Source organism: Musa acuminata, chromosome BXJ3-6, assembly GCF_036884655.1.
Source record: "Musa acuminata AAA Group cultivar baxijiao chromosome BXJ3-6, Cavendish_Baxijiao_AAA, whole genome shotgun sequence".
Classification (NCBI taxonomy): domain Eukaryota; kingdom Viridiplantae; phylum Streptophyta; class Magnoliopsida; order Zingiberales; family Musaceae; genus Musa; species Musa acuminata.
Window position 1 is genome coordinate 13,677,128 of NC_088354.1, and position 22,073 is coordinate 13,699,200.

Genomic DNA, 22,073 nt, shown 5'->3' on the forward strand with positions numbered 1-22,073 from the left:
TACTAATGTTCTTCATGTACCAGATATGAGTAGAAATTTAGTGAGTGGGAATCTCCTTAGCAAACCTGGAATTAAATCTGTATTTGAATCCGGGAAATTAATTCTATCCTGTAACGGAACTTTTGTTGGAAAAAGCTATTCCGCTGAGGGAATGGTCAAATTATCTATTATTGACAATGATTCTAAAGTTAATAAAGATGTTGCTTCTATTTATATTGTTGATTCTTATTCGTTATGGCATGATAGATTAGCACATATTGTAATTAGCATGATTAGAAGAATGGTTAAGTGTGGCTTAATAAATTATCATTTTGATGATCTTAATAAATGTGAAATTTGTGTTAAATCAAAGATGATGAAGAAACCCTTCAAAAGTGTTAAAAGATATACTAATTTGTTAGATTTAATACATTCTGATATATGTGAATTAAATGGCATATTAACGAGAGGAGGTAATAGATATTTTATTACTTTTATAGATGATATGTCTAGATTCACATATGTGTATTTATTGAAACATAAAAATGATGTTTTTAATGCTTTTAAGGCATATAAAGCAGAAGTTGAAAATCAATTGGGGAAGAAAATTAAAGCTTTAAGAAGTGATAGAGGAGGAGAATACTTTCCTAATGAATTTAACTTGTTTTGTGAACAACATGGCATAATTCATGAATGTTCAGCACCTAGAACACCTGAGCAAAATGGATTAGCAGAAAGAAAAAATAGAACTTATCTAGAGATGATTAATGCTATGTTGTTGCATACTAAATTATCTTATAATTTGTGGGGAGAAGCTTTATTGGCTGCATGTCATATCTTAAATAGAATTCCCTCTAAAAAGAATAAGATCTCTCCATATGAGTTATGGAAAGGAAGACAACCTAACATTGGTTATTTTAAAGTATGGGGGTGTCTTGAATATTGTAAGAATACTAATCCTCAAAGGACAAAATTGGGACCTAGAGGAATCAAATGTGCATTTATAGGCTATGCCTCAAATAGCAAAGCATATAGACTTCTTAATTTGGAGTCTAATATCATAATAGAATCTCGAGATATGGAGTTCTTTGAACATTTATTGACTTCTAGTAATAATGTTCATCCTCCAACTAGTGAAGAGTCACTAGTGAAGAAATCTCAAAAGGTTGGTGAGCAACCTAAAATTCCTTTGATTGGACATCAATCAAGTTCACAAGAGGTTGGAGAGCAATCTTATGAATTAAGGAGAAGCACTCGTGTACGAAAAGCAAAAACATTAAGATCGGATGAGATTGATTCTCAAAGTATTTCTTTTTACCTTGTAGAAGGAACTAATGAGAGAGTATTAAAAATAATTCCTCTTGTTTTACAAGTGGAAGATGATCCTAAAACATTTAAAGAAGCTATGGCTTCTCGTGATGCTGCTTTTTGGAAAGATGCTATTAATGATGAGATGAATTCTATTATGTCAAACCATACTTGGGAACTTATCGATTTACCTTTTGCCTCAAAACCTATTAGTTGTAGATGGATATTTTGTAGGAAATATCATACAAATGGTACTCTCCAAACGTTCAAAGCAAGGTTAATTGCTAAAGGATTTCGACAAAAAGAAGGAATAGATTATTTTGACACATATGCTCCTATGGCTAGGATCACATCTATTAGAATTATTTTTGCTTTAGCATCAATTTTTAATCTTTATGTTCATCAAATGAATGTCAAAATGGCATTTCTAAATGGAGACCTCGATGAGGAGGTATATATGGAACAACCCGAAGGTTTTGTTCTACCGGGAAATGAACATAAAGTGTGTAAACTTATTAAGTCATTGTATGGTTTAAAGCAGGCTCCAAAACAATGGCATGAGAAATTTGATGCAATAATTCTTTCTAATGGATTTGTTCATAATATTGCAGATAAATGTGTTTATCTCAAAACTTGTGATGACTATATAGTGATAGTTTGCCTTTATGTTGATGATATGCTAATAGTGAGCAACAACATAAAAGGTATTATAGAAACAAAGAGGTTTCTATCTTCAACATTTAAGATGAAAGATCTTGGGCAAGTTGATACTATACTAGGTATCAAGGTAAAAAGAAATAGTGGGGGATATGTTTTGAGTCAAACTCATTACATAGAGAAAGTACCGGAGAAATTCAGTCACTTAAAAATCAAAGAAGCAAATACCCCATTTGACCCAAGTATCAAATTAGTCAAGAATGTTGGAAGAACAGTGGCTCAATTAGAATATTCAAGTGCTTTAGGAAGTCTTATGTATGCAACGCAGTGCACAAGACCTGATATAGCATTTGCAGTTAGTAAATTGAGTAGATTTACTAGCAATCCAAATGTAGAGCATTGGAAGGCTATTGAAAGAGTTCTTGGGTACCTTAAATGAACCAAAGATTATGGCCTACAATACTCAAAATTTCCTGCTATTTTAGAAGGATATACTGACGCAAGTTGGATATCGAGTTTTGGAGATAACAAATCCACTACTGGTTGGGTGTTCACCTTGGGAGGTGGCGCTGTTTCTTGGAAGAGCAAGAAACAAACGTGTATAACTCACTCAACTATGGAATCGGAATTTGTTGCTCTAGCAGATGCAGGAAAGGAGGCTGAATGGTTGAGGGACTTTCTATTAGAAATTCCATTGACTTCTAAGAGTGTGAATTCAATTTCTATACTTTGTGATAGTCAAGCCACTTTAGCTCGTGCATATAGTGAAATATATAATGGAAAGTCAAGACATATAAGTCTTAGACATGATTATGTGAGGAAATTAATCAAGAGTGGGATTATTTCACTCACATTTGTGAAAACAAGTGAGAATTTGGCTGATCCATTCACCAAACCTCTTACAAGAGAAGTTGTAAGATCAACATCAAAATGGATGGGGCTAAAACTCCTTGAATAAAAGATCCACCAATGATAGCAACCCTACTCAACATTATGAAATAAGTAATGAAGAGTTCAAAGGGTAAGAACAAGTCATTGATATGTGGAGTGGTTCAGCACTTTAAAATATTTTATGAGTCCCATCTAAAGATGTTAAAGTGCTGGTTGTCACCGAATGAGGGTTGAGTTAATTATACTCTTAATGAAGTTCAGTCAAGTTAGGACAAGTATCTCAAAGAGTGACAAAGATACTATAAGAACTTCACCTATATGAACTTAGAAGTGGTGCCGCTTCGATTGAGAGTTGGAGTTTCTCTCATAAAAGTTCATGAACTTGGATGAGCCCAGGGCCATATTAGGGCTAAGCGAGATTTTATGAGTAATACAAGAATGTTGTATTTATGTGTGTGGTATCACTGGTGTTGTCATGAGGAATAACAAATTCAAAGCTTTTATGCTATTTGGGATTTCGACTTCACTTTGTGATGCTTACACTAAGGTAATATTCAAATCGAAAGATATATTACTTTATTCATAAATACTATTTAATCACTTGGAGAAAATTTTAAATTTGAACAAGTGGGGGATTGTTATAAATTGTTCAAATTAAAAAGAAAAAAAAAAGAATTTCTTTTCAAAAGATTTATTTGAAAAGGTGTTTTCTTTTATTTTTTGGTAGTTATTTTTCAAAGGTTGTGTCTTTTGAGAAAATAGTTATAATTTCAAAGGTTGTGTCTTTTGAGAAAATAGTTAATTTTCAAAGGTTGTGTCTTTTGATAAAATATCTATAAATAGCTATTTGAGGGTAAATTACAAGGACAACTCTTTCATGCTCTTCTTCTTTACTCTCCAAGTGATTGAGTTAGACATTCTCTAATTCCTCTCTGAAGATTCTTTATTGTTTGCTCAATACAGATCTTCTAAAGGCTTGTCATATCCACTAAAACTATTTGCATCAAACCCAGAGCAATCTTATTGAGAAGAGGGTGCAAATATCGTTTTTAGGAAAGTGTTTATACACGTTTCAAGCCTAAATATCTTTCCTAAAGTATTCTTGATCTTGTGTTTGTTATTTGTTTCCATAGTGCTTTTTATCCTCTTCTTTGTCGTATTTTTTTTCCAACAGACTTGGATCATGATTTAGAGTTGTAATATGATCATTAACAATTAGGAGTTGGATATCTATTAGCACACATGTGCACCTCCCAAACATGGTATGTGGAAGAAAATAAAAGTTCATAAAATAAAACATAGTCAATCATCAATTGACACAAAAGTCCATTGATAGCTCTCATTTGCTCTTTTTGCTTCCAAAGAAATATAAACTCTAAAATTATCTAAACCTCTATGACTAACTAATACAACAGCTGTTGTTTTCTGTTTCAACATTTACTCGGAGTAATCCATAGCGGGATGCAACCATTTTGTAGTTCTTTGTATATTCTTCTGATCTTACGATTTCGCATGATGTAAACACATTTTGACAACCAATCAATGAGATGTATACAATTCCTAATGCATCCAGTTTCACGAGCCGAGACCGAGATACCATGTTGGTCAAAATGACTACCACTCAAAAATAATGTTCGATCACCCAAACTCTTTATCCTGATCCAAGTCTTGTTCTCGAAATCGAGTCGAAACATGTAGACTTTCGGGTTCTTGAGGCTGCAAATCAAGCAAACCAACAACAACTCCCCGCAAGATTCAACCAAATAGATCCGATTGCGTGATACTCTAAAAAATTCCTTGGGTGTTGGCACATCCATAATCTTGATTCGAAACGGAGTGACTCCAAAACATACTAAGTTTCCAGTATAATAATCTAAAGCATAGAATTTCCCTTGAAAGTTCATGATCGACCTATAATCAATCACATTCATGTTTCTCTCTATGGTCCATGTCTTATCGCCCGGCCTCCAAATATAAAGTTCATTGATGTGAAAAACAAGAACGACGCAATCAGGATTCGTCGGAGCTGATGACATATAACGGAAATCCATGATTCCGTGCTTGTGGCGTGGGAGATCCAACCGCACCCGTGTGAAAGGATTATATAGAGAGAACCTGTGATGCTCGAGTACCAACCAACCATGAAAGCAGCCCCAGTTATGCAACTTTTTAGGGAGAATGTCATGGATTTTGATCGTGAATGACATATCATTGTAAACTGTGCTGTGAAGGAAGTAGTTAGAATTGGCCACATTGAGCAACCACGGAGTTTTGCTCATTGTTGGATCACACTGTGGGGTTGTGTCTTTCCATTCTTTGCATACGGTGCTTAGGCGCACAGCATCCTTGGGGTTCATTTGCATCAACACTGATTCTATGATATCTATAGAAATATATTTGGTGATGCCCTTTTCTTTCCGTTCCTTCTTGTTCTTTGCACTCGCAGATCGACTGCAAATTATCCACACCACACCTCATGAATGGAAGATGGAAAAGTGAGCACTTATATCTCCGACAGAGATTCACAGGAATTAGGAGAACATGAAATCGTAAGTGCTATGGAAATTGAACGAAAATAAGAGTTTGACGTAAGGAAGAGAAGGATTACTCGGTCAGATAAGAAAGAATGACATTGGGATTGGAGTCCTTTCCACATCCACAGCTTAACCACGAGTTCATGTTATCCGCACAAGCACTTGAAATCTCTCGTTTGGCTTATTCGATGCTTTGTAAAAATAGGAACGAAGGTATCCTACAATTAAAGAAAATGCAAGGACTAGAGTTTGAGTGCCATACAATTATAGATTCGATCCAAGTTGAGGTTAGTAATTTATCCATAGCATTTAAAAAGTCAAAGCAATTTTATTCAAAACCTTAAATTAAAAATGTCTTTCTCAAAATAAAACCATCAAGTAACATCAACCTCAACAATGAGTGGAGAAAGCTACAACTTTGTAACAGCACTGCCTAGAGATAAAGAAAGATCTTGTATATCTAGTACCGGATACTTTAAAAATAAATATATAATTATATATCAACAATTATGCTAAGTAAGAAAAACCTTATAAATATAAATCACATATTCAAATTTATAAATAAAAAGTCAGGAAATCATAATGTCATCCAAAGTCAAATCATATGGTATTTATTATCATAAATCATATTGATATATAGTGTACTTTCTATATCTTAACCAAGCAGATGAGCTCTTTATTCTTAAACGAAGAAAACTGATATCATAATGTAGCGGATGAAGTAATATTTCTCACTCGTCAAAGTGAGGACACATTCCCTCTGATAATAAATGAAAGAACCATCTAGAATCATGCAACTTGCGATTGGTCAACTTACCTCTTAGTTGAAAATTGATGTTCTCAATTATCATCGTATACATCATATTATCACTTTTCTCATATCCCAATTAAACTTGGAATTTGTTAATGATTTTTAAAAGTCACAACATAAAATACAAAAAGCAATCGTCAAATAAGAAGATAGAGAGAGGTGTCAAATCCACTATAACCCACGATTGAACCAATAAAATTTTGGGTCAAAATCACACTAAATTAAGCCCAAGTCAAACTAACTAGACCAAAAATTGAATTGAGATAGTTTAGAATCACTCAAGACCAAGACCAGCTTTAATTAATTTAAATTGGTATAAAAATGACTTAAACCGAGATTTAGTTTAGTTAGTGACAAAGGGCATGCACCACAAGTCCTGGGGACTAAGTTGAACCAGGCCATAAGCTTCAAGCTACACTAGTTGCCTATCCCATTGATGTGTTAGAGTGGACTTGGATCAAGTTGGGTTTGATTCCAACTAGGGTCACACTAGGTCGGATTTGACTTGTATTGGGTTTGTTTCGCTCTAGTAAACTATCCTGACTTGAGCTAGGTTGGGTCCAAGCTAAACCCAAGCCCAAACTAAGCTACGGTTGATCGGACTGAATCCAATAGTGGCCTACAAATCTATTTTTTAATCCAAAATTAAGTGAATAATTTATCTAATTTTTCATATGAGAATACAAATTTTCATAATGTGTCATAACACCATTAAACTAGGATTGATAAAAAAAAATTAAATTTAATCTAATGCAACATAAACTTCAAAAAGTATTTGACATGCTTTAAAAAATCATGAACTTTTATGAAATTTATTAATTCAACTTTTACTAATCATGATTAAAGGTGATTACATAACTTTGTAAGTTATAAAATTTACACCATGTATCTCGATTGATTTGGAAAATCTACCACTAAATAACATTCAAAATTCATAAGCAATTCGAGGCAATTTGATAACATTATAAAATCTAAAATTTACTTCCTACATCTCGGTTTCTTTTGAGAATCTACTATCAAATAATATCTAAAATTCATAAATAAATAATGGATGACTTACTATTCTCCTCAGTTGATGATCAACCACCTTCCTCGCTCGACTCTTATCGCCCCTAGAGTCTTCACGATCGTTATTAAAATAAATATTAAGAATCTGATTGGTTTAATAGGATAAGAGGGAGGATCTCAATAAAGGTAAAAACCTTAATTTTTATTTTTATATTTAATGTTTAATTAAATTATTATGTTATTTTATATTTGCATATTCAATAATGGAAATATTATTAATGGTTGAACAATAAATTTTCATTTTAAAATACATATATTAGGAATTCAATTATGCTCATATGGTAAAGTTCTAATTATAGAATTTCTATTTTAGGAACTAAAAAAATATGGTGATTATATTCGTTATCTTAAAACATTGATCCCCAAGATTTACATTATGAAAAAAAAAAACAAAGCAGACTCTATTCTTTGATATCTTCATCTCTTTCCCAAGTGGTTTTCTATACGATGTTACTTCCTTTCCCAAATTTTGATCAGCTACCCTACATAAGAGGCACCATCTACCAACTACAATGATTGACATGAGTGAACATAAAATGGATCCATAAAATATTTCTTAAGCATCCAGATATGAAATATATCATGGAGATCTATAATTGTTGGATGTAAGGCCAATCAATTAGTCGGAGATATGATCTTTTATAAGATTTGAAAAGGGCCCACAAATATTGGATGTCATTTATCCTCACATCAAATCTCATAATTTTTTTTGATCTCTAGCCTTAAATTCTAGATTCATTCTATCAACTTTAAGCTATTTATAGTCTCTGATAGATCCTCAAGAAGGTTTAAAATGAACCTTTTGAATAACGAAATATGTTTTATATGCATATATTTATCTCAACTACTAAAAATCTAAGATTTTGTAATATTTGTATTATCCTTTCAAATTAATCGTCTATTTGTATTGAATCTCGGAACTATATTAGATATAATATCATTGAAAATACCATTGCATCAAATGACTTCTCTAATAAGTAATATAGTTGGTTTATCCAATGAATAACTATGATTAATAGAAAAAAAAATGGGTGAACTTAAAAAAGATAATCCACGTGCCAAAATTCTATCATGTCCTTTTTTGGATTTTAGGTTTACCTAACATCAAATTGATAGTAACTTGCTCCCCATTTTCATTTAACAATCAACATATTCTGTAATATTTCGATAAGTATCGGTGCTCAATCTTTATTCGTTGACAAACCAAATCCTTAAAAATATATTCGACTATGTATCTCCTCATCTCTTACCACAAGTATCCTAGGATGAATGATAAATTTGGACAAATAGGATTGCTTTAATTGTTGCATCTTTCTTGGGTAACTTTCTAGAACACAAATTTGATAATAGAATCTAAAGGAACCATCCTTCAATTGCTGAAATTCTTATCTTAAATTATGAGTAATATCTGTATCTATAGTTTATATATATACATCTCCCTTCTGGTTTTAATTTCTCTACCAAAAATGATAGTATCACCAAACAAGCTGGAAAACATTTATATCCACTCAATAATTCAAGTTTTATGTCTACAAAGTTTGTAATCATGAAAGCTCTCGAAATATTTAAATGGGCTACAATGTTTGATGACTTCCTACTCTAAGCATCAACCATATTACCACTCCTATAATGATAATTGATAAATGATAATTTTTTTAGAAAATTAAATCATTTTTCTTGTCTCATATATAATTCTTTTACATGAAGATATACTTTAGGCACTTATAATGATTTTAGAAGTTTGAATATAAAGATAGTATCATAAAGTTTATATATAAATAAAGTTAGTTACCAACTCTAAATCACCATAGGATAGTTCCTTTTACAAATGAACCAGCCACTATCCTCTCATTCTTCATTAAAATACATCAAAGTAGATACATCACTATATATCATATAATATTTTCTCATAAATAAATCATCAAAATAGAGGGAATAGTTAATCTCTCTTATGCATCACCAACATAGATTGTACAAGAGAGTAGAAAATCATCATTTTCTCTTTCATTCGTGAAGAAAAAGTTAATTTATGATGGAATATGCAATGTCGAATATTGAAAATTAATTATGGCATTGTGACTTGGCAAATATTTGAGGACATCTTATATGAATAGTAACTATTAACATTATTACATCTCTAGAAATTGAAGGAGTTTCTAAAAAAATAATTAAACAGGACGATAGCTGAATACAAACAGAGTTTCTTGTTTTTCTTTATACATAGTCGCAATTGACATTTAAAAACTCTAAGATCTTCCTTCATACATCTACTATGAAGTTTTCTTTTTAGAGATACCAACCTATGCAAAGGTCATAGGACGCTTAATTTAGAAAAATATCTTAAATTCACTTGAATTGAAAGGACCAAAGGCAAACCTCCTAATCTTCTTCCGTAGGACTTGAATTGCCCTTATGCAATATTGATTGTAGATCTTCAAAGAAGGCAAGAAATACTTATGGCAGAGTTATAGTCTTATGCTGCAATGACGCGCTAATGAGCCATATTTTTAACCAATGTCTAGTGGGGCAGTAAAGTTTTTTTTGCTTGCTACTAGCCCTATTACATGTGAAGAGATTTTCGACAAATATCGTAATGATTGCATTATCCATCTCATGATCAATGGAGTATGTCCCAAGGGAAGTAAACATGAATTAATGGTTTGCTAGTAGGAGGCCAAGCTTTCTATGCGATGATTCAAGGTATCCTTTATTGACTTCATATTTTGATGTTGAGTAATGGACTAATCATTTGATTAAGTAAATGTATAATGCTTTAGTTAAGATAATCTCAAAGTATACATCTTTGATATATTTTAAATCATAAAATAAGTGCATACAAATTGGTTGAAACGAGCATACGAGTTAAAATTTGGTTGAAGGCTAAAATTAAAGTAAATTAGGGTTAAAGGTTGAAATTGGCCTGAAATAAGCAAATGGATCCTTGAGGAACCTACGAATTCTAGTTGACTTGAATTAGTATTAAAAGCTAATGGATCCTAGAGAAACTCATGAGGTATTCATATTTTATACAAGCAAACAACATTGGTGAAGTTAGAAATAGAGATATGATTATTGATAGAAGATAAGATAAGATTTTCACAACTTATTGAGGAAATATCTCTTAAGTAATTGATCTTGATAGAAGAAATCTTTCCTCTTAATCACAATATACCCAACTATTATTGATGCTAATTGGGTAGAGAATATTGATAATAAAACATCTACGTCAAGGTATATTATCTTCCTTACACATCCAATTAATTGGAGTTCAAAGAAGTAAAAAACAGTATTGTAATAAATATACTAAATTGAAGTTGAATATCGAGCCGTCGCCACAGCTACTATGAAACTCAACTAGGTCATAAATCTACTAAAGGAACTTGATATCAACTCCACTCTCACTCCTATAATATATTATAATAATGTCGGAGCTACATACCTATGTGCTAATCCAATGTTCCACTCGCACATGAAACACATTACTATCAAATTCTACTTCATTCAAGACCAAGTTGTCAAACATTAACTATGAGTTTTTTATGTACATGCAATTGATCAACTAGTAGACTCTCTCACAAAGCCTATCGCCCATAAAATATTTTCATTGCATTGGTCTAAGATCGGCATCCTTGATAGGAGCTCAATCTTACGGGGATATGATAAAAAATAAGATAAAATTTTCACAATTTGTTAAGGAAATCTCTCATAACTAACTGATCTTAATAGAGGAAATCTTTCTCTCTAACCTAATATAGTTTACGTTAATGCAACTTGATATGTCTTTCTCATAATGTCTTAATATATCAATCTTTGCATTCCTTATAGACTCAATCAATCTATAATTTGATAATCAATTACAAATTTGAATGATTGATTTGATTACATAATTTGAGTGCATGATTAAGAAAAATCTCTCCCTCAAAACTTGTATAAACACACATTACCTCAATGAATAAAATAAATCCTTTGTACAACATATTCCTCTATTCTACATGGTATTAGAGTCTCCTTGCTTCTAAGCAAGGCTTTCTCCTCTTATTATTCTCTTGTTCTTCATCAAAGTTACCTCGATGTTATTCTTTACTCACTACTCTATTTGGGAAGATCACACTAGCGTAGCATCATTGGGGATCAAGCTTTATTTCCTCATCAAAAGTATTCTCATTGATCTACTCAAGAAATTATGGTGTCATCTTCTTCTCACTAATCTGCCCCGATTGACAAATTCTAGATCCTAGATATGTAAATCTAAGATCTCCTGAAACTGAAGTAAGAGCCATAAAAAACTCTCTAATCTTTACTGACTCTACTAGCTATAGTCACAATCGTTGAACGACGAGCCCCTCTATTGCCATTCACCCCTTCCATCGCTCGCCTCCCCCTACCGTCGATGCTCCCCCCCTCCAACGTCATTGGATGTGCTCACAGCTGGCATAGTCATCGACCCACTATCACTTGCCTCCCTAAAGGATGACACTTCTCAATCCTTCGTCACTGAATTTGCTAAGTTGTGAATGCAGTCATCGTCCTTGTTGCCCCTTTCTGTGTGACTCTATCATAGCCATCGGGGTGTTGCTATCACAAGAAGAACAATCATGATCGAGAGGGAACAGATCTACTCTATAATAGATCTGCTTTATCTTGTTAATCTGATCCATTCCATGATCATATTGGTCATAGATTGGATCTACCTCCTCTAATGACCCTCTACAATTGCTCAGCTCTACTCAATTGATAGCAAAGTAGATCATTGATGGACTCCTATGTTTAAGCATTCCACAAGTTCTAACAACTTACCTCTCATCATGTGGTATACAACATCTCAAGTTACCACCACACACATTTCAATTAGTTGCCTCTATTGATCGACATATAGTTGAAACTGGTCTTATCCTTTTACACCAAACCTCTATGTCATTAGCTTTTTAGTGAGCAGCCTTTCAAACTGCAATATACCTTATTAATTATATGTTCATCCCAATCCTACAACATTAGTTAAACTTTGAAAAACTATTTTATAAAATCTAAAATCTTCAAAAACTTAAAGTATTTGATTGTTTATGTTATCCCTAGCTACACCCCTACGCTTTACACAAGTCAATACCAAGATCTAAGCCTTGCATCTTGACCATAATGTTTTTCAATGCTATGATCTATAAACTCAGAAGGTCTTTGTATTACATCATCTTCATTGCACTTTTAGTAATATGAGCTATATAACAACCATATATCACTGAATTTATATAAGTACACCTTAAACACACATCTCACTATATCAATCAACAACTCTCCTCTAGATCTACACTCCATAATCATTTCAGTTCAGTAATACCTCACTCCCTCTATAACTTCTTCATTTACTTCTCCACCAACTCATAGAAACATTTAGTTCAATTGTTAAACTAATAATATTCTGACTTTTCCTAAGTGTAACTATCATTTAAAACTAGCATATATGCCAACTAGATATTAACAATGCTTTCTTACATAAGACCTTAACTAAAAATATTTTTATACAGTAACCTCCTAGCTTTAGCCACCCTTAATATCCAAGTCATGCTTGTAAAATATAAAAAACTATATGACTTCCCCAAGCTCCAAAATCCTAGTATACTAAACTTGGCTCGTTTTTTACATCAGTTGACTTCATCAACTCTAAGTTTGACACCTCTTTATATTTATGATATAAAAAAAAAATTATTATATATCTACTAGTTTATGTGGATGATATTATCATTACAAGAAATAATCCTATGGAGATCAAGTAATTCCTTAAGTAATTAATAAATTGATTCCCCATTAAAGATCCAGGAACCTTAAGCTACTTTTCGGAAGTGAAAGCAATGTTCATATCTTGTGGACTTTTCTTATCTCAAAAGAAGTATATTCAAGATCTATTATCAAATACAAATATGCATAATACCAAAAAAGTCACCACTCCACTCTTTACCGTTGAATCACTTAAATTATATGATGGCAAACTATAGATCTCACACAATACTGACAAGTACTTAGTTCTTTATAGTATTTATCTTTCACATGTCCAGACATCTCATTTATAATCAACAAACCATCACAATTTATGTATCGACCATCTACCACATATTGGTCTATGCTAAAACTTGTCATATGATATCTCAAAGTGACTCTTAATCATGGACTTTTTCTTCGTAAACACTTATCACATCATCTCCATGCCTTTACTGATGTTGATTAAATAGGCAATAATGATGATAGAACGTCTTCTCAACCTATATTGTCTTTCTTAGAGCAAATATAATTAGTTGGAGCTTCAAGAAATATAATGCAATCACAAGATCCACCGTTGAAGCTGAATACCAAGTCATCGCCACCACCATTACATAACTCAACTAGGTCACCAATTTGCTCCACGCACTTATTATCACCTCTCAATCAACTCCTATAATATATTGTGATAATATTGGTGTCACTTACATATGCATCAATCTAGTATTTCACTCGTGCATGAAACATATTACTATTTACTTTTACTTTATTAGAGTTCAAAGTTATCAGATATTAACTACGTGTTTCTCATATCTATACTTTTATCCAACCATTAGACTCTCTCACAAAGTCTCTAGACATATCAATTATTATATTAGATCAATATTAATATCCTTAATATAAGTTTAATTTTATGAGGACATAATAGAAAATCATAATAGAGATAAATATAGAATGATAACTTTATATTCTTTACATCTTAAATCATAGAGAATGAAAAATGAGAAATCTAACCTGACTTTTCTTTTTGCCTTTTAGAGGTAAAAAAAACTCAATTTTTTTTCTTTTACGAGACAGTTGTTGTTAGGCATAATAGGTGATGAATGAGAGAAAACCAGCTGACTTTATGAGTAGGACAAAGTTGAAGTGAAAATGAGTAGTTTGTTATTTAAGCGGCCTTATGTTTTATCCACCACAAGCAACTCGATAAATCTTGCACACATTGTTTACTCGATGTGTGCATGGATCGGCTCAACCTTAACTTGCAGGAGGCCAGTAGGCCGATTACAAATCAGTAGGCCGATTCTTATCTGTACTGTTTCAGTGCTCAAGGAAGCTATCTGTGGAAGGTTTGTCCATTTCTATATTCCATGCCTCAGTTCTGTAGATGCAGCACGATTTTGACCACCTGGGTGATCACAACCATCCGATTCAGATGGCATTGAATACTCGTGACTTCCTTGCCCCGGAAAACTGGTGTACGGTGGTAATAAGATTGCTTCTCCATTAAGAGGGTCCATAATGACTATCCTCAATCCAAGAAAATTTCCTGTGCTCCACGGTGTGTGAGAAATTTTGATGATTACAATGTCTGACATCTCTGATGAAATTTTGCGTTACTTCTATTGGTCTTGGAAAGCGTTGAAGTGCATGATATTTTATGAAGACAGTACTGTTCACAGTCGCTGGGGGGAGAACAGAGCACTGCGTTCACTACCCAGTTAATTTTCTTGCCATGGTTGATCACACATTCAACGCGTCGTCTGCTTAGGCTTTTGGCCCCTCTAAAGTTCTACTGCTTCAACAGTCGCTTTATGTTCAACATCAATTTTAGGTCCAGTAGTGTTGGTGTAAACAATTTTAAGCCGTGGTCACGGGGTCGACGCAACTTGGTTCGGGTTCGAATGATAGGGGATCTTCCTGGGATTACCCTTGAGACTACAGAAGACCGACTACGATGGTCCGATCGCAAAGGGGCCATCGTTTCCTTCGGGAGGGGGCTCCTCGCTTGGGCGTTTAGTGGGAGGCCTCCGTCTTCGCACCTGTACATAGGTCGGGTTGGGAGAGCTCGGCCCGACCCCTCCGACGATCAAGTTAGTGAATAGTCGCAGGGGGTTTTCTTGTTGTCCTCCCTTTTTTTCTCGAAGCACAAGGGTTTTTATAGTGAAGGTTACCGTTGCCCAATGTGCTCGCTCGCGGAGAGCAGGATCGTACTCCTAGTAACGTCTTGTCACGGACTTAGCTGGTTTTGCCTAAGTCATGCGGCACCCTCGTGCGTCCGTCCGCAAAGGTCAGCCTCCCCGAAGCCTCCCATTGTCCCTTAGGACCAACAAAAGAGAGAACGGGTTAAAGAGAACGCCTCAATCGGGATCCACAAGCAAACATCTCCGAAAAACACTTCATAGGCAATGCAAATTACAAACAGACTTTACAAGCTCTGAACAGTTGCACAACAAAGGGTAAAATGGTCCATTATAGACCGAGAATCTCTCGCACATGTCCATATGACACAAACTTTATTTACAAGCCTAAAGAGGCCACCAACCCTACTAAAATAGGACCATAAACCTTCGACCGCCCCTCTATATGTTGTACAAGGCATGAACATGCCAAAAGACACGGACACACATATGCATTGCATCAAACACCTTATTTAGAAGTTTGTCCGTGACATTCTCCCCCACTTATCCCTTCGACGTCCTCGTCGAAGCCTTTGTGAACACTGCAACTCTTCGCCTTTGCTGAGTCTTCAATCTTCCGCTCCAGCTGCAATGCGCCTCCTGGCTCCCAGCTGCTCTCCGCTGCTGTTTTTGAGTAGTCAAACCTTTGATCCGCCATACTGCTTCAACTCACCAATGACTCTGACTCTGGTGTGGGGTTGGCTGAGTTGTGTTAATCCTTGTTGATTCCTACGTATCTCCCAGATGAAGGAAAAGACCATCCTTACTACGTCAATCTCTCAAAAGTTCCTCATGCTGCTTAAACTGGGTGGATGCTTGTTGGAGCTTTAACGAGCATCGTCTCGCAAACTTCTGAAGTTTTGGGTCCTTCCTCCACAAAATCTGCTCATTGACTCTTCTTTCAGCTAGTTGTCACATCCAAGTAGGTTCGCATCACTTCCGCTTTCGATTGGCATTTCGTTGGGAAATGAAGCGGACAATCTACTCTCAGTAGCACTGATCACCGTTGGTGAGGATTTGACAACTATTATCTTCCATTATCTTCGAAGGGTCTTTGAACTTGTGCAGAGCTCCTCTGCTGGATAGATAAGAGAATTGGGGTACTCGGTTTCGCCCATTCTCTTAGGAGTTGAGAAGGCAAAGGTTACTTGACTTCGCCCGCCTCCTCGAGGTTGTACTTCATGCATCGAGCTGGTTACTAGCCTTCGCCTACTCTTTGCTCACACTTCTGAAGCACTTGAAGTGTTTGCACTCCTTGCGTTGAGTTAGTTACTGTGATTCACCTTCTCAATGCCATTGAACTTCTGGAATGCAGGAAGTTTCCACCCCAACTTGGAGTAATTCTCTGATAGATGAGGTCGCCTTTGGGATTGTACCGTCTTCTCCATCAACCCTGCCGCCTACTCCACTGAGTAGCAAAGGTACAGCACCGCGTACTGCCTGCTTCGTTCCTTGGTCGTGCACTCTTGCATGACCCGAAGTCCTTCACTTATGGCTATCTTGATGAGAAACTTGTTGACACCGGTCTTACGAAGTTTCTTGGCCTCTGCCCTTCAGCCTTGTCTCGGTACTTGGAGATTGCCTCTGTATGCTCCACCTCCTTGGCCCCTTTCACGACCAAGCGCTCTCCCTCCATGAGGGCAAGGGATCAATGACTTTCACGGAAGTCCCGCCTCTGCGGTACCATGGCGCTGCCATGCCCATGGCCCTACTATCTGTCACCTCGCATCTGCATCCCTTTTCTTCACGATCAGTAGATATGTCTCCGTGGCACTCCTCTGAGTCCACCTCCATTCTAACTGATGCTTGATTTTGGGTAGCTAAGTCCCTCTGGACTCGTCGTCGCTTCCTCGCCCCTTTCGACCCCCTGCTTCAACACCTCTGTGTTCTCCAAGCAGACTGTTTGGTCGATGGAAAGACAGACTGCAACTCCTATGCATGGCCTCTACCATTGCATTATAGGGTTTGCACCGATTCTGTTCTCCTTAGCTTCCTTGGTAGCAACGTTCGCTTACTCGACCTTGTCCTCTGACTTGTCGGGCTCCCTTAAGCGAATATGAGCTCTGGAGCAGTCCAACTCTCCAGCTGCTTCGATCATACCTCTGCATGATCAAGTCCCTCCCATGGGACCCACTGGTACTTGCATTCAAACTTTTCCCTTGATGGAACACAGCCCCCATATGCTGATGACCAAGGTTTTCATCCGATGCAAGATTCGATGCACGCACGGAAGACCCACCTCTGCGGTACCATGGCCTTCACTCCTTGAACCCATAGCCCTTCTTGCCGTCGTGTTGTTCACCGAAGTGGAGCTCCCAGTAGCTCCCGATCATACCTCCATATGATCTAGTCCCTCACGGGGCTAGATTGTGTGTATCGCATTGCCACGAACTGTTCCACCACGATCCGCTGCACCATGTCACCTCCTGGTGACATCTCCATTGCATTCTGATCCTTGTGGTAGAAACTCGAATTGTGAACCCTCCATGTGTGGCCTCTGCCAATACATTGCAGGGTCTCTTCCACCTTCGATTTTGTTCGCTCCTTTGGCAATCGACCTTCATCCACCCACTCTTGGGTCACACCTAGATGAAGCACCGCTCTAGGATAGTCCGTCGCCTAGTAGCTCCCGAAGTCCACCGACTTCGCTGTAATTTGTGCACCATTGTCTGGATCCTGGGCCTCTGCCCCTACCAGCACAATCTCCGCTGCGCACCGCTTCCTGTCTAGCAACTTGCCTGGCAACACTGTGGCATATTCTTCAAGAGTACCTGCCTCTGCATCCTCTTGCCCCATGCTAAGGCCTTCTGAACCCAACTTCACCTCTGCAAATTGAGTCGCCTTAGTTCCTCCATCAAATGCTTTCCCGAGATAAGGTGCATGTGCCTAGAAGCTCCCTTCGTCTTTGGCACCATGCAAGATGAGTCCGCTCTGTCAGAATGAAGGACCCATGGAACAACACAATCCTACTCTTGCCTCCGCAAGAGTTCATGTCCTTGACCTCTATCTAAGGAAAGCACTGTGCCTCTGCTCCATGTTCCAACTTCTATGCTGGCTCCCTTCATGCGGCTTGGGTACTTCGCCAAGTTACACCCAAGTTGCTCCACTCCTCGCTTCTGCATTGAGTCGATGGTGGCCCTCGCGCCCACCATTCCATGGGTCAGCCCTCCCTTGAGTCTGATCTCCATATCGACTCCAAGTGTGCCTTCGTTTGAGTTGCTTTAGGTCGCTCCCCCACTTGATCTCGCAATGCATCCACCAATGCATTCTCTCGAGCGAGATCATGCAACGACTCCCCGCCGCTTGCTCAGTCCGTCGAGCTTCGTGGAGTTGTTGTTTGTTGAGGTACTCCTCCTCAACATGTGAAGTCCGTCTCACATGATTCTCCCTCTGGAGAGCCGAGACTTATCTCTCCTGGATAACTGTCCCGTTGGAGCAACATCTCTCTTCATTTTGGAGACCACCATCCCCTTGGACTACTCCGATCTGCTGAACAAACTGTGCACTGTTCTGCCTCCTGCAAACGCACTTGCTAAATTGCGACTCCATGTAAATACAGCCCCCGCTACACCACTCAAGGTCTAGCAACATGCTGAACTCGCTGCACCCTTCAGCCTCCCACGGACGTATCCTTCGCATGCCGAAGAGAAAGTTTTCATGCTCCATGGCGCCGAGTCTCGGCTGCCTTGGGATGGCCACGAACATTCCATCGTTCGCATACAAGCCCATGCATGAGTACCGAATTCTTCGAGTTAGCAATTCCCCTCACCTTTGTGAGCTTTGCACAACTCTTTCAGTCGTTGAGCAACTCATTCCACTTTGCATGGTCTCATCCTTTGCCAAGCGCCTCGCTTGCCTTGAGCACCATCAAGTATAGTTGTCAACGTTGAGCCGTAGCTCAAACTCAGCCATCCCAACCTTTGTGCGCTCCGCATTCTTCCAAGTTTGTCTGTTCTCGTGGTGCCTCTTGCGCGAAGGGTTGGCCATTCCTCTGAATGCCAATGTCAGAAGCCCGCTCCTTTGAGCGACTCTTTTCCCTACATCTCCATGTCCATTTTTCCCCCAAACGGGCGCGCGTGTGCTGACTGCCCTCGACGCAGCCCCGCTAGGTCCCCCACGTTTGCATGCTAAGTGTTTCTATGAGTGCTTGTCCCGCTCTGATACCATCTGTCATGGACTTAGCTGGGTTTGCCTAAGTCGTGCGGTACCCTCGCACGTCCGTCCGCAAAGGTCAGCTTCCCCGAAGTCTCCCATTGTCCCTTAGGACCAACAAAAGAGAGAACGGGTTAAAGAGAACGCCTCAATCGGGATCCACAAGCAAACATCTCCGAAAAACACTTCATATGCAATGCAAATTACAAACAGACTTTACAAGCTCTGAACAGTTGCACAACAAAAGGTAAAATGGTCCATTACAGACCGAGAATCTCTCGCACGTGTCCACATGACACAAACTTTATTTACAAGCCTAAAGAGGCCACCAACCCTATTAAAATAGGACCATAAGCCTTCGGCCACCCCTCTACATGTTGTACAAGGCATGAACATGCCAAAAGACACGGACACACATATGCATTGCATCAAACACCTTATTTAGAAGTTTGTCCGTGACAGTCTGGCATCGACATTGGAGTGGCGTGAAGGATCGAGCCTGAGCAGGATGTTAATGTGTCTCGGTCGGCATTCCGATCCGTGTTGACTCGGTACTGTCAGATTAACAGAGGCACGAAACGTCATCTGACGTCAACCCGAGTCTTATCGTCATTATTACTCTCGTCAAGTAGTGAGTCATAATATTTCTGTGCATATGTTTAATGGCACAACGGTAGGGGAAAACAATTTATGCGTAAATACTGAACTCAGAACTGAGCTGTGGGGGAGGTCTCACAGGGTTCTTCGTGAGGCCAAAAGGTGGGCAATTAATGGACATTAGGTGCAAGTTCGCATATCTCATGAATCATGGGATCTGTGACGCTCCCACTGCTTTCTCTCGTGTGTTTCTCCACTGATTGCATTCTCCAGGGTTGAAAGCTTATAGCTGACAATTTCCAGTGCTCAAGAACAAGAAAACATTACTGTGATCGACGAAGTCCCAAAGAACAGATTTAGCTTGAAAATCCATGGTCAGTGCGTGAAAAGTTCATGCCGATGGATCATAACTCAACGTATGGAGTACGAAAAGTTGATGCAGTTCCTAACACACGAAAAGCCAACCAGATTTTTAATTGGCGGAGTAAGAGAGGAGAAAGCATTACACCATAAGGCGTTCTTGATTCTGAGACGGAACGTAAGAAGAGGAGACAAAAGATAGGTTAAAAGAGACGAGGAACTTTGAGATCCTATCACCACCCGGTGGAGGTACCCTCTGATTTTCCACGTGGCACAAGGTGGTGACAAGATCTCAACTCTTGTCTTTTCTGGGTCGCGTGCGATCACCGCCGACGGGAGCGGCGAGGCGCGGAAGCAGAAGCAGAGGCAGAGGCGGAGGGGCGCGGCGAGGGGGAAGTGGGCGAGACTAAGCCGTTCCAGATCTCGGCGAAGGCGCGGAGGATGAGGTGGTGATGGCGGGGGGCGTTGAGGGCGAGAAAGCGGTGGAGAAGTTCGCGTACATCTTCCCACGCGTAGATCTCCATCTCCACGATCATCTGCAGCATCGAGTCCCGGAAGTCCAGGTACGGGTCCGACGACTCCTTCACCACCGCCACGCTACTCTCCACCACCCCCTTCCTCGGCGTCCCGGATGCATCGCACTTGTTCTTCTTCTTGTTCGGCTTCCAGTGCTCCCTAGCGGCCGCCCACTTCGGGCTCTCCGGCGGGCAGAACGCTGAAGACGGCGAGGAGGTGGAGCCGCCGTATCGGGAAGGAGAAGAGGAGGAGTTGGCGACTGTGGCGGTGGTGGTGGCAGTGAGGCTGGTTTCCCAGTGTGAAGTGGTGGTCGAAGGAGAGAGGAGGCTGGGGGTCCTCGACAACTTGGGTTTCGATGAGAAGGAGAAGAAAGATGGGAGCTTCGGCCGCCGGCAGCTGCAGCCGATGTCAACCACCACCGGATGCCGCACCACGAACCTTCTCCGCCCGGAAGGCATCGAGAACGCGAAATACGGGATTTTTATTTTTATGGGTCTGCAGCGGCCGGAGAAGCGATAAGGCACAACAAGTTTGGGTTTTGTGTGTAAAGAGAGGTCTCGGCGATGGCAAAAACCCAAAAGATTTGATTTTTCCAAGTCGAAAGGAGCTGAGAAAGGAAATAAGGGGAAAAGCTCGAATCTTGGTGGGGTGGTTGACAACTATAGGAATGGTAGATCTACGTTTTCATCGAAACAGGGGGGAGCACACGGAGAGATAAGCTTCGGATTTTGTTGGTAGAACGGAACCTTTTGCAGTCTAAAAACACTAAAGAAGCAGATAGATGGAAATGGAGGTAGCAACGTTAACAAAGGTGTTGGTGATGAAGGAAACAGAGCAAACTGGGAACAAGAGGAAGAAGGAGAAGGGCACGCAGGCGAAGAAAATACTCCAGAGAAAGAGGTGAAAAGTAGTATTTGGGACACAGGAGAGGAGGTAGAAAGATAACTGAGCTCCGTAAGCGAGTGGGTCTTATAGAAAGCTGGGTAGACGGGGAGACCAGAAGAGGAGGAGGAAGTGGGGGAAGTTGGAAGGAGACAAGGGACAGGGGGATTTTAGTTGGACGAAGCTTTTGCCTTTTGGTTGGAGCCGTCGTGGTGGTTTTGTTTGCTTTGGGACGAAGAAGGCTTAGCTTTAAGCAGCACAACGGGGAGGGGATTGAGTTGTGAGCCCCTGGTGACCTCCGAAGAAAAGCTAGGATTAATTGGCCAATGTGAACAAAGGGCTCCTCCCTGCTGGCTTCCTGTATAATTTGACCCAACGGACATCATGGGC

The 22,073-nt window shown here is 38.7% G+C and overlaps 1 protein-coding gene across 1 annotated transcript; it reads right to left on the reverse strand.

Annotated features, from left to right (window-relative positions):
• Positions 1-19,569: 19,569 nt before the first annotated feature.
• On the reverse strand, positions 19,570-22,073 carry LOC135639491 (transcription repressor OFP8-like). Its single transcript, XM_065153255.1, has one exon. It carries the CDS (start codon positions 21,257-21,259, stop codon positions 20,609-20,611), a length of 651 nt encoding a protein of 216 aa, XP_065009327.1. The 5' UTR covers positions 21,260-22,073; the 3' UTR covers positions 19,570-20,608.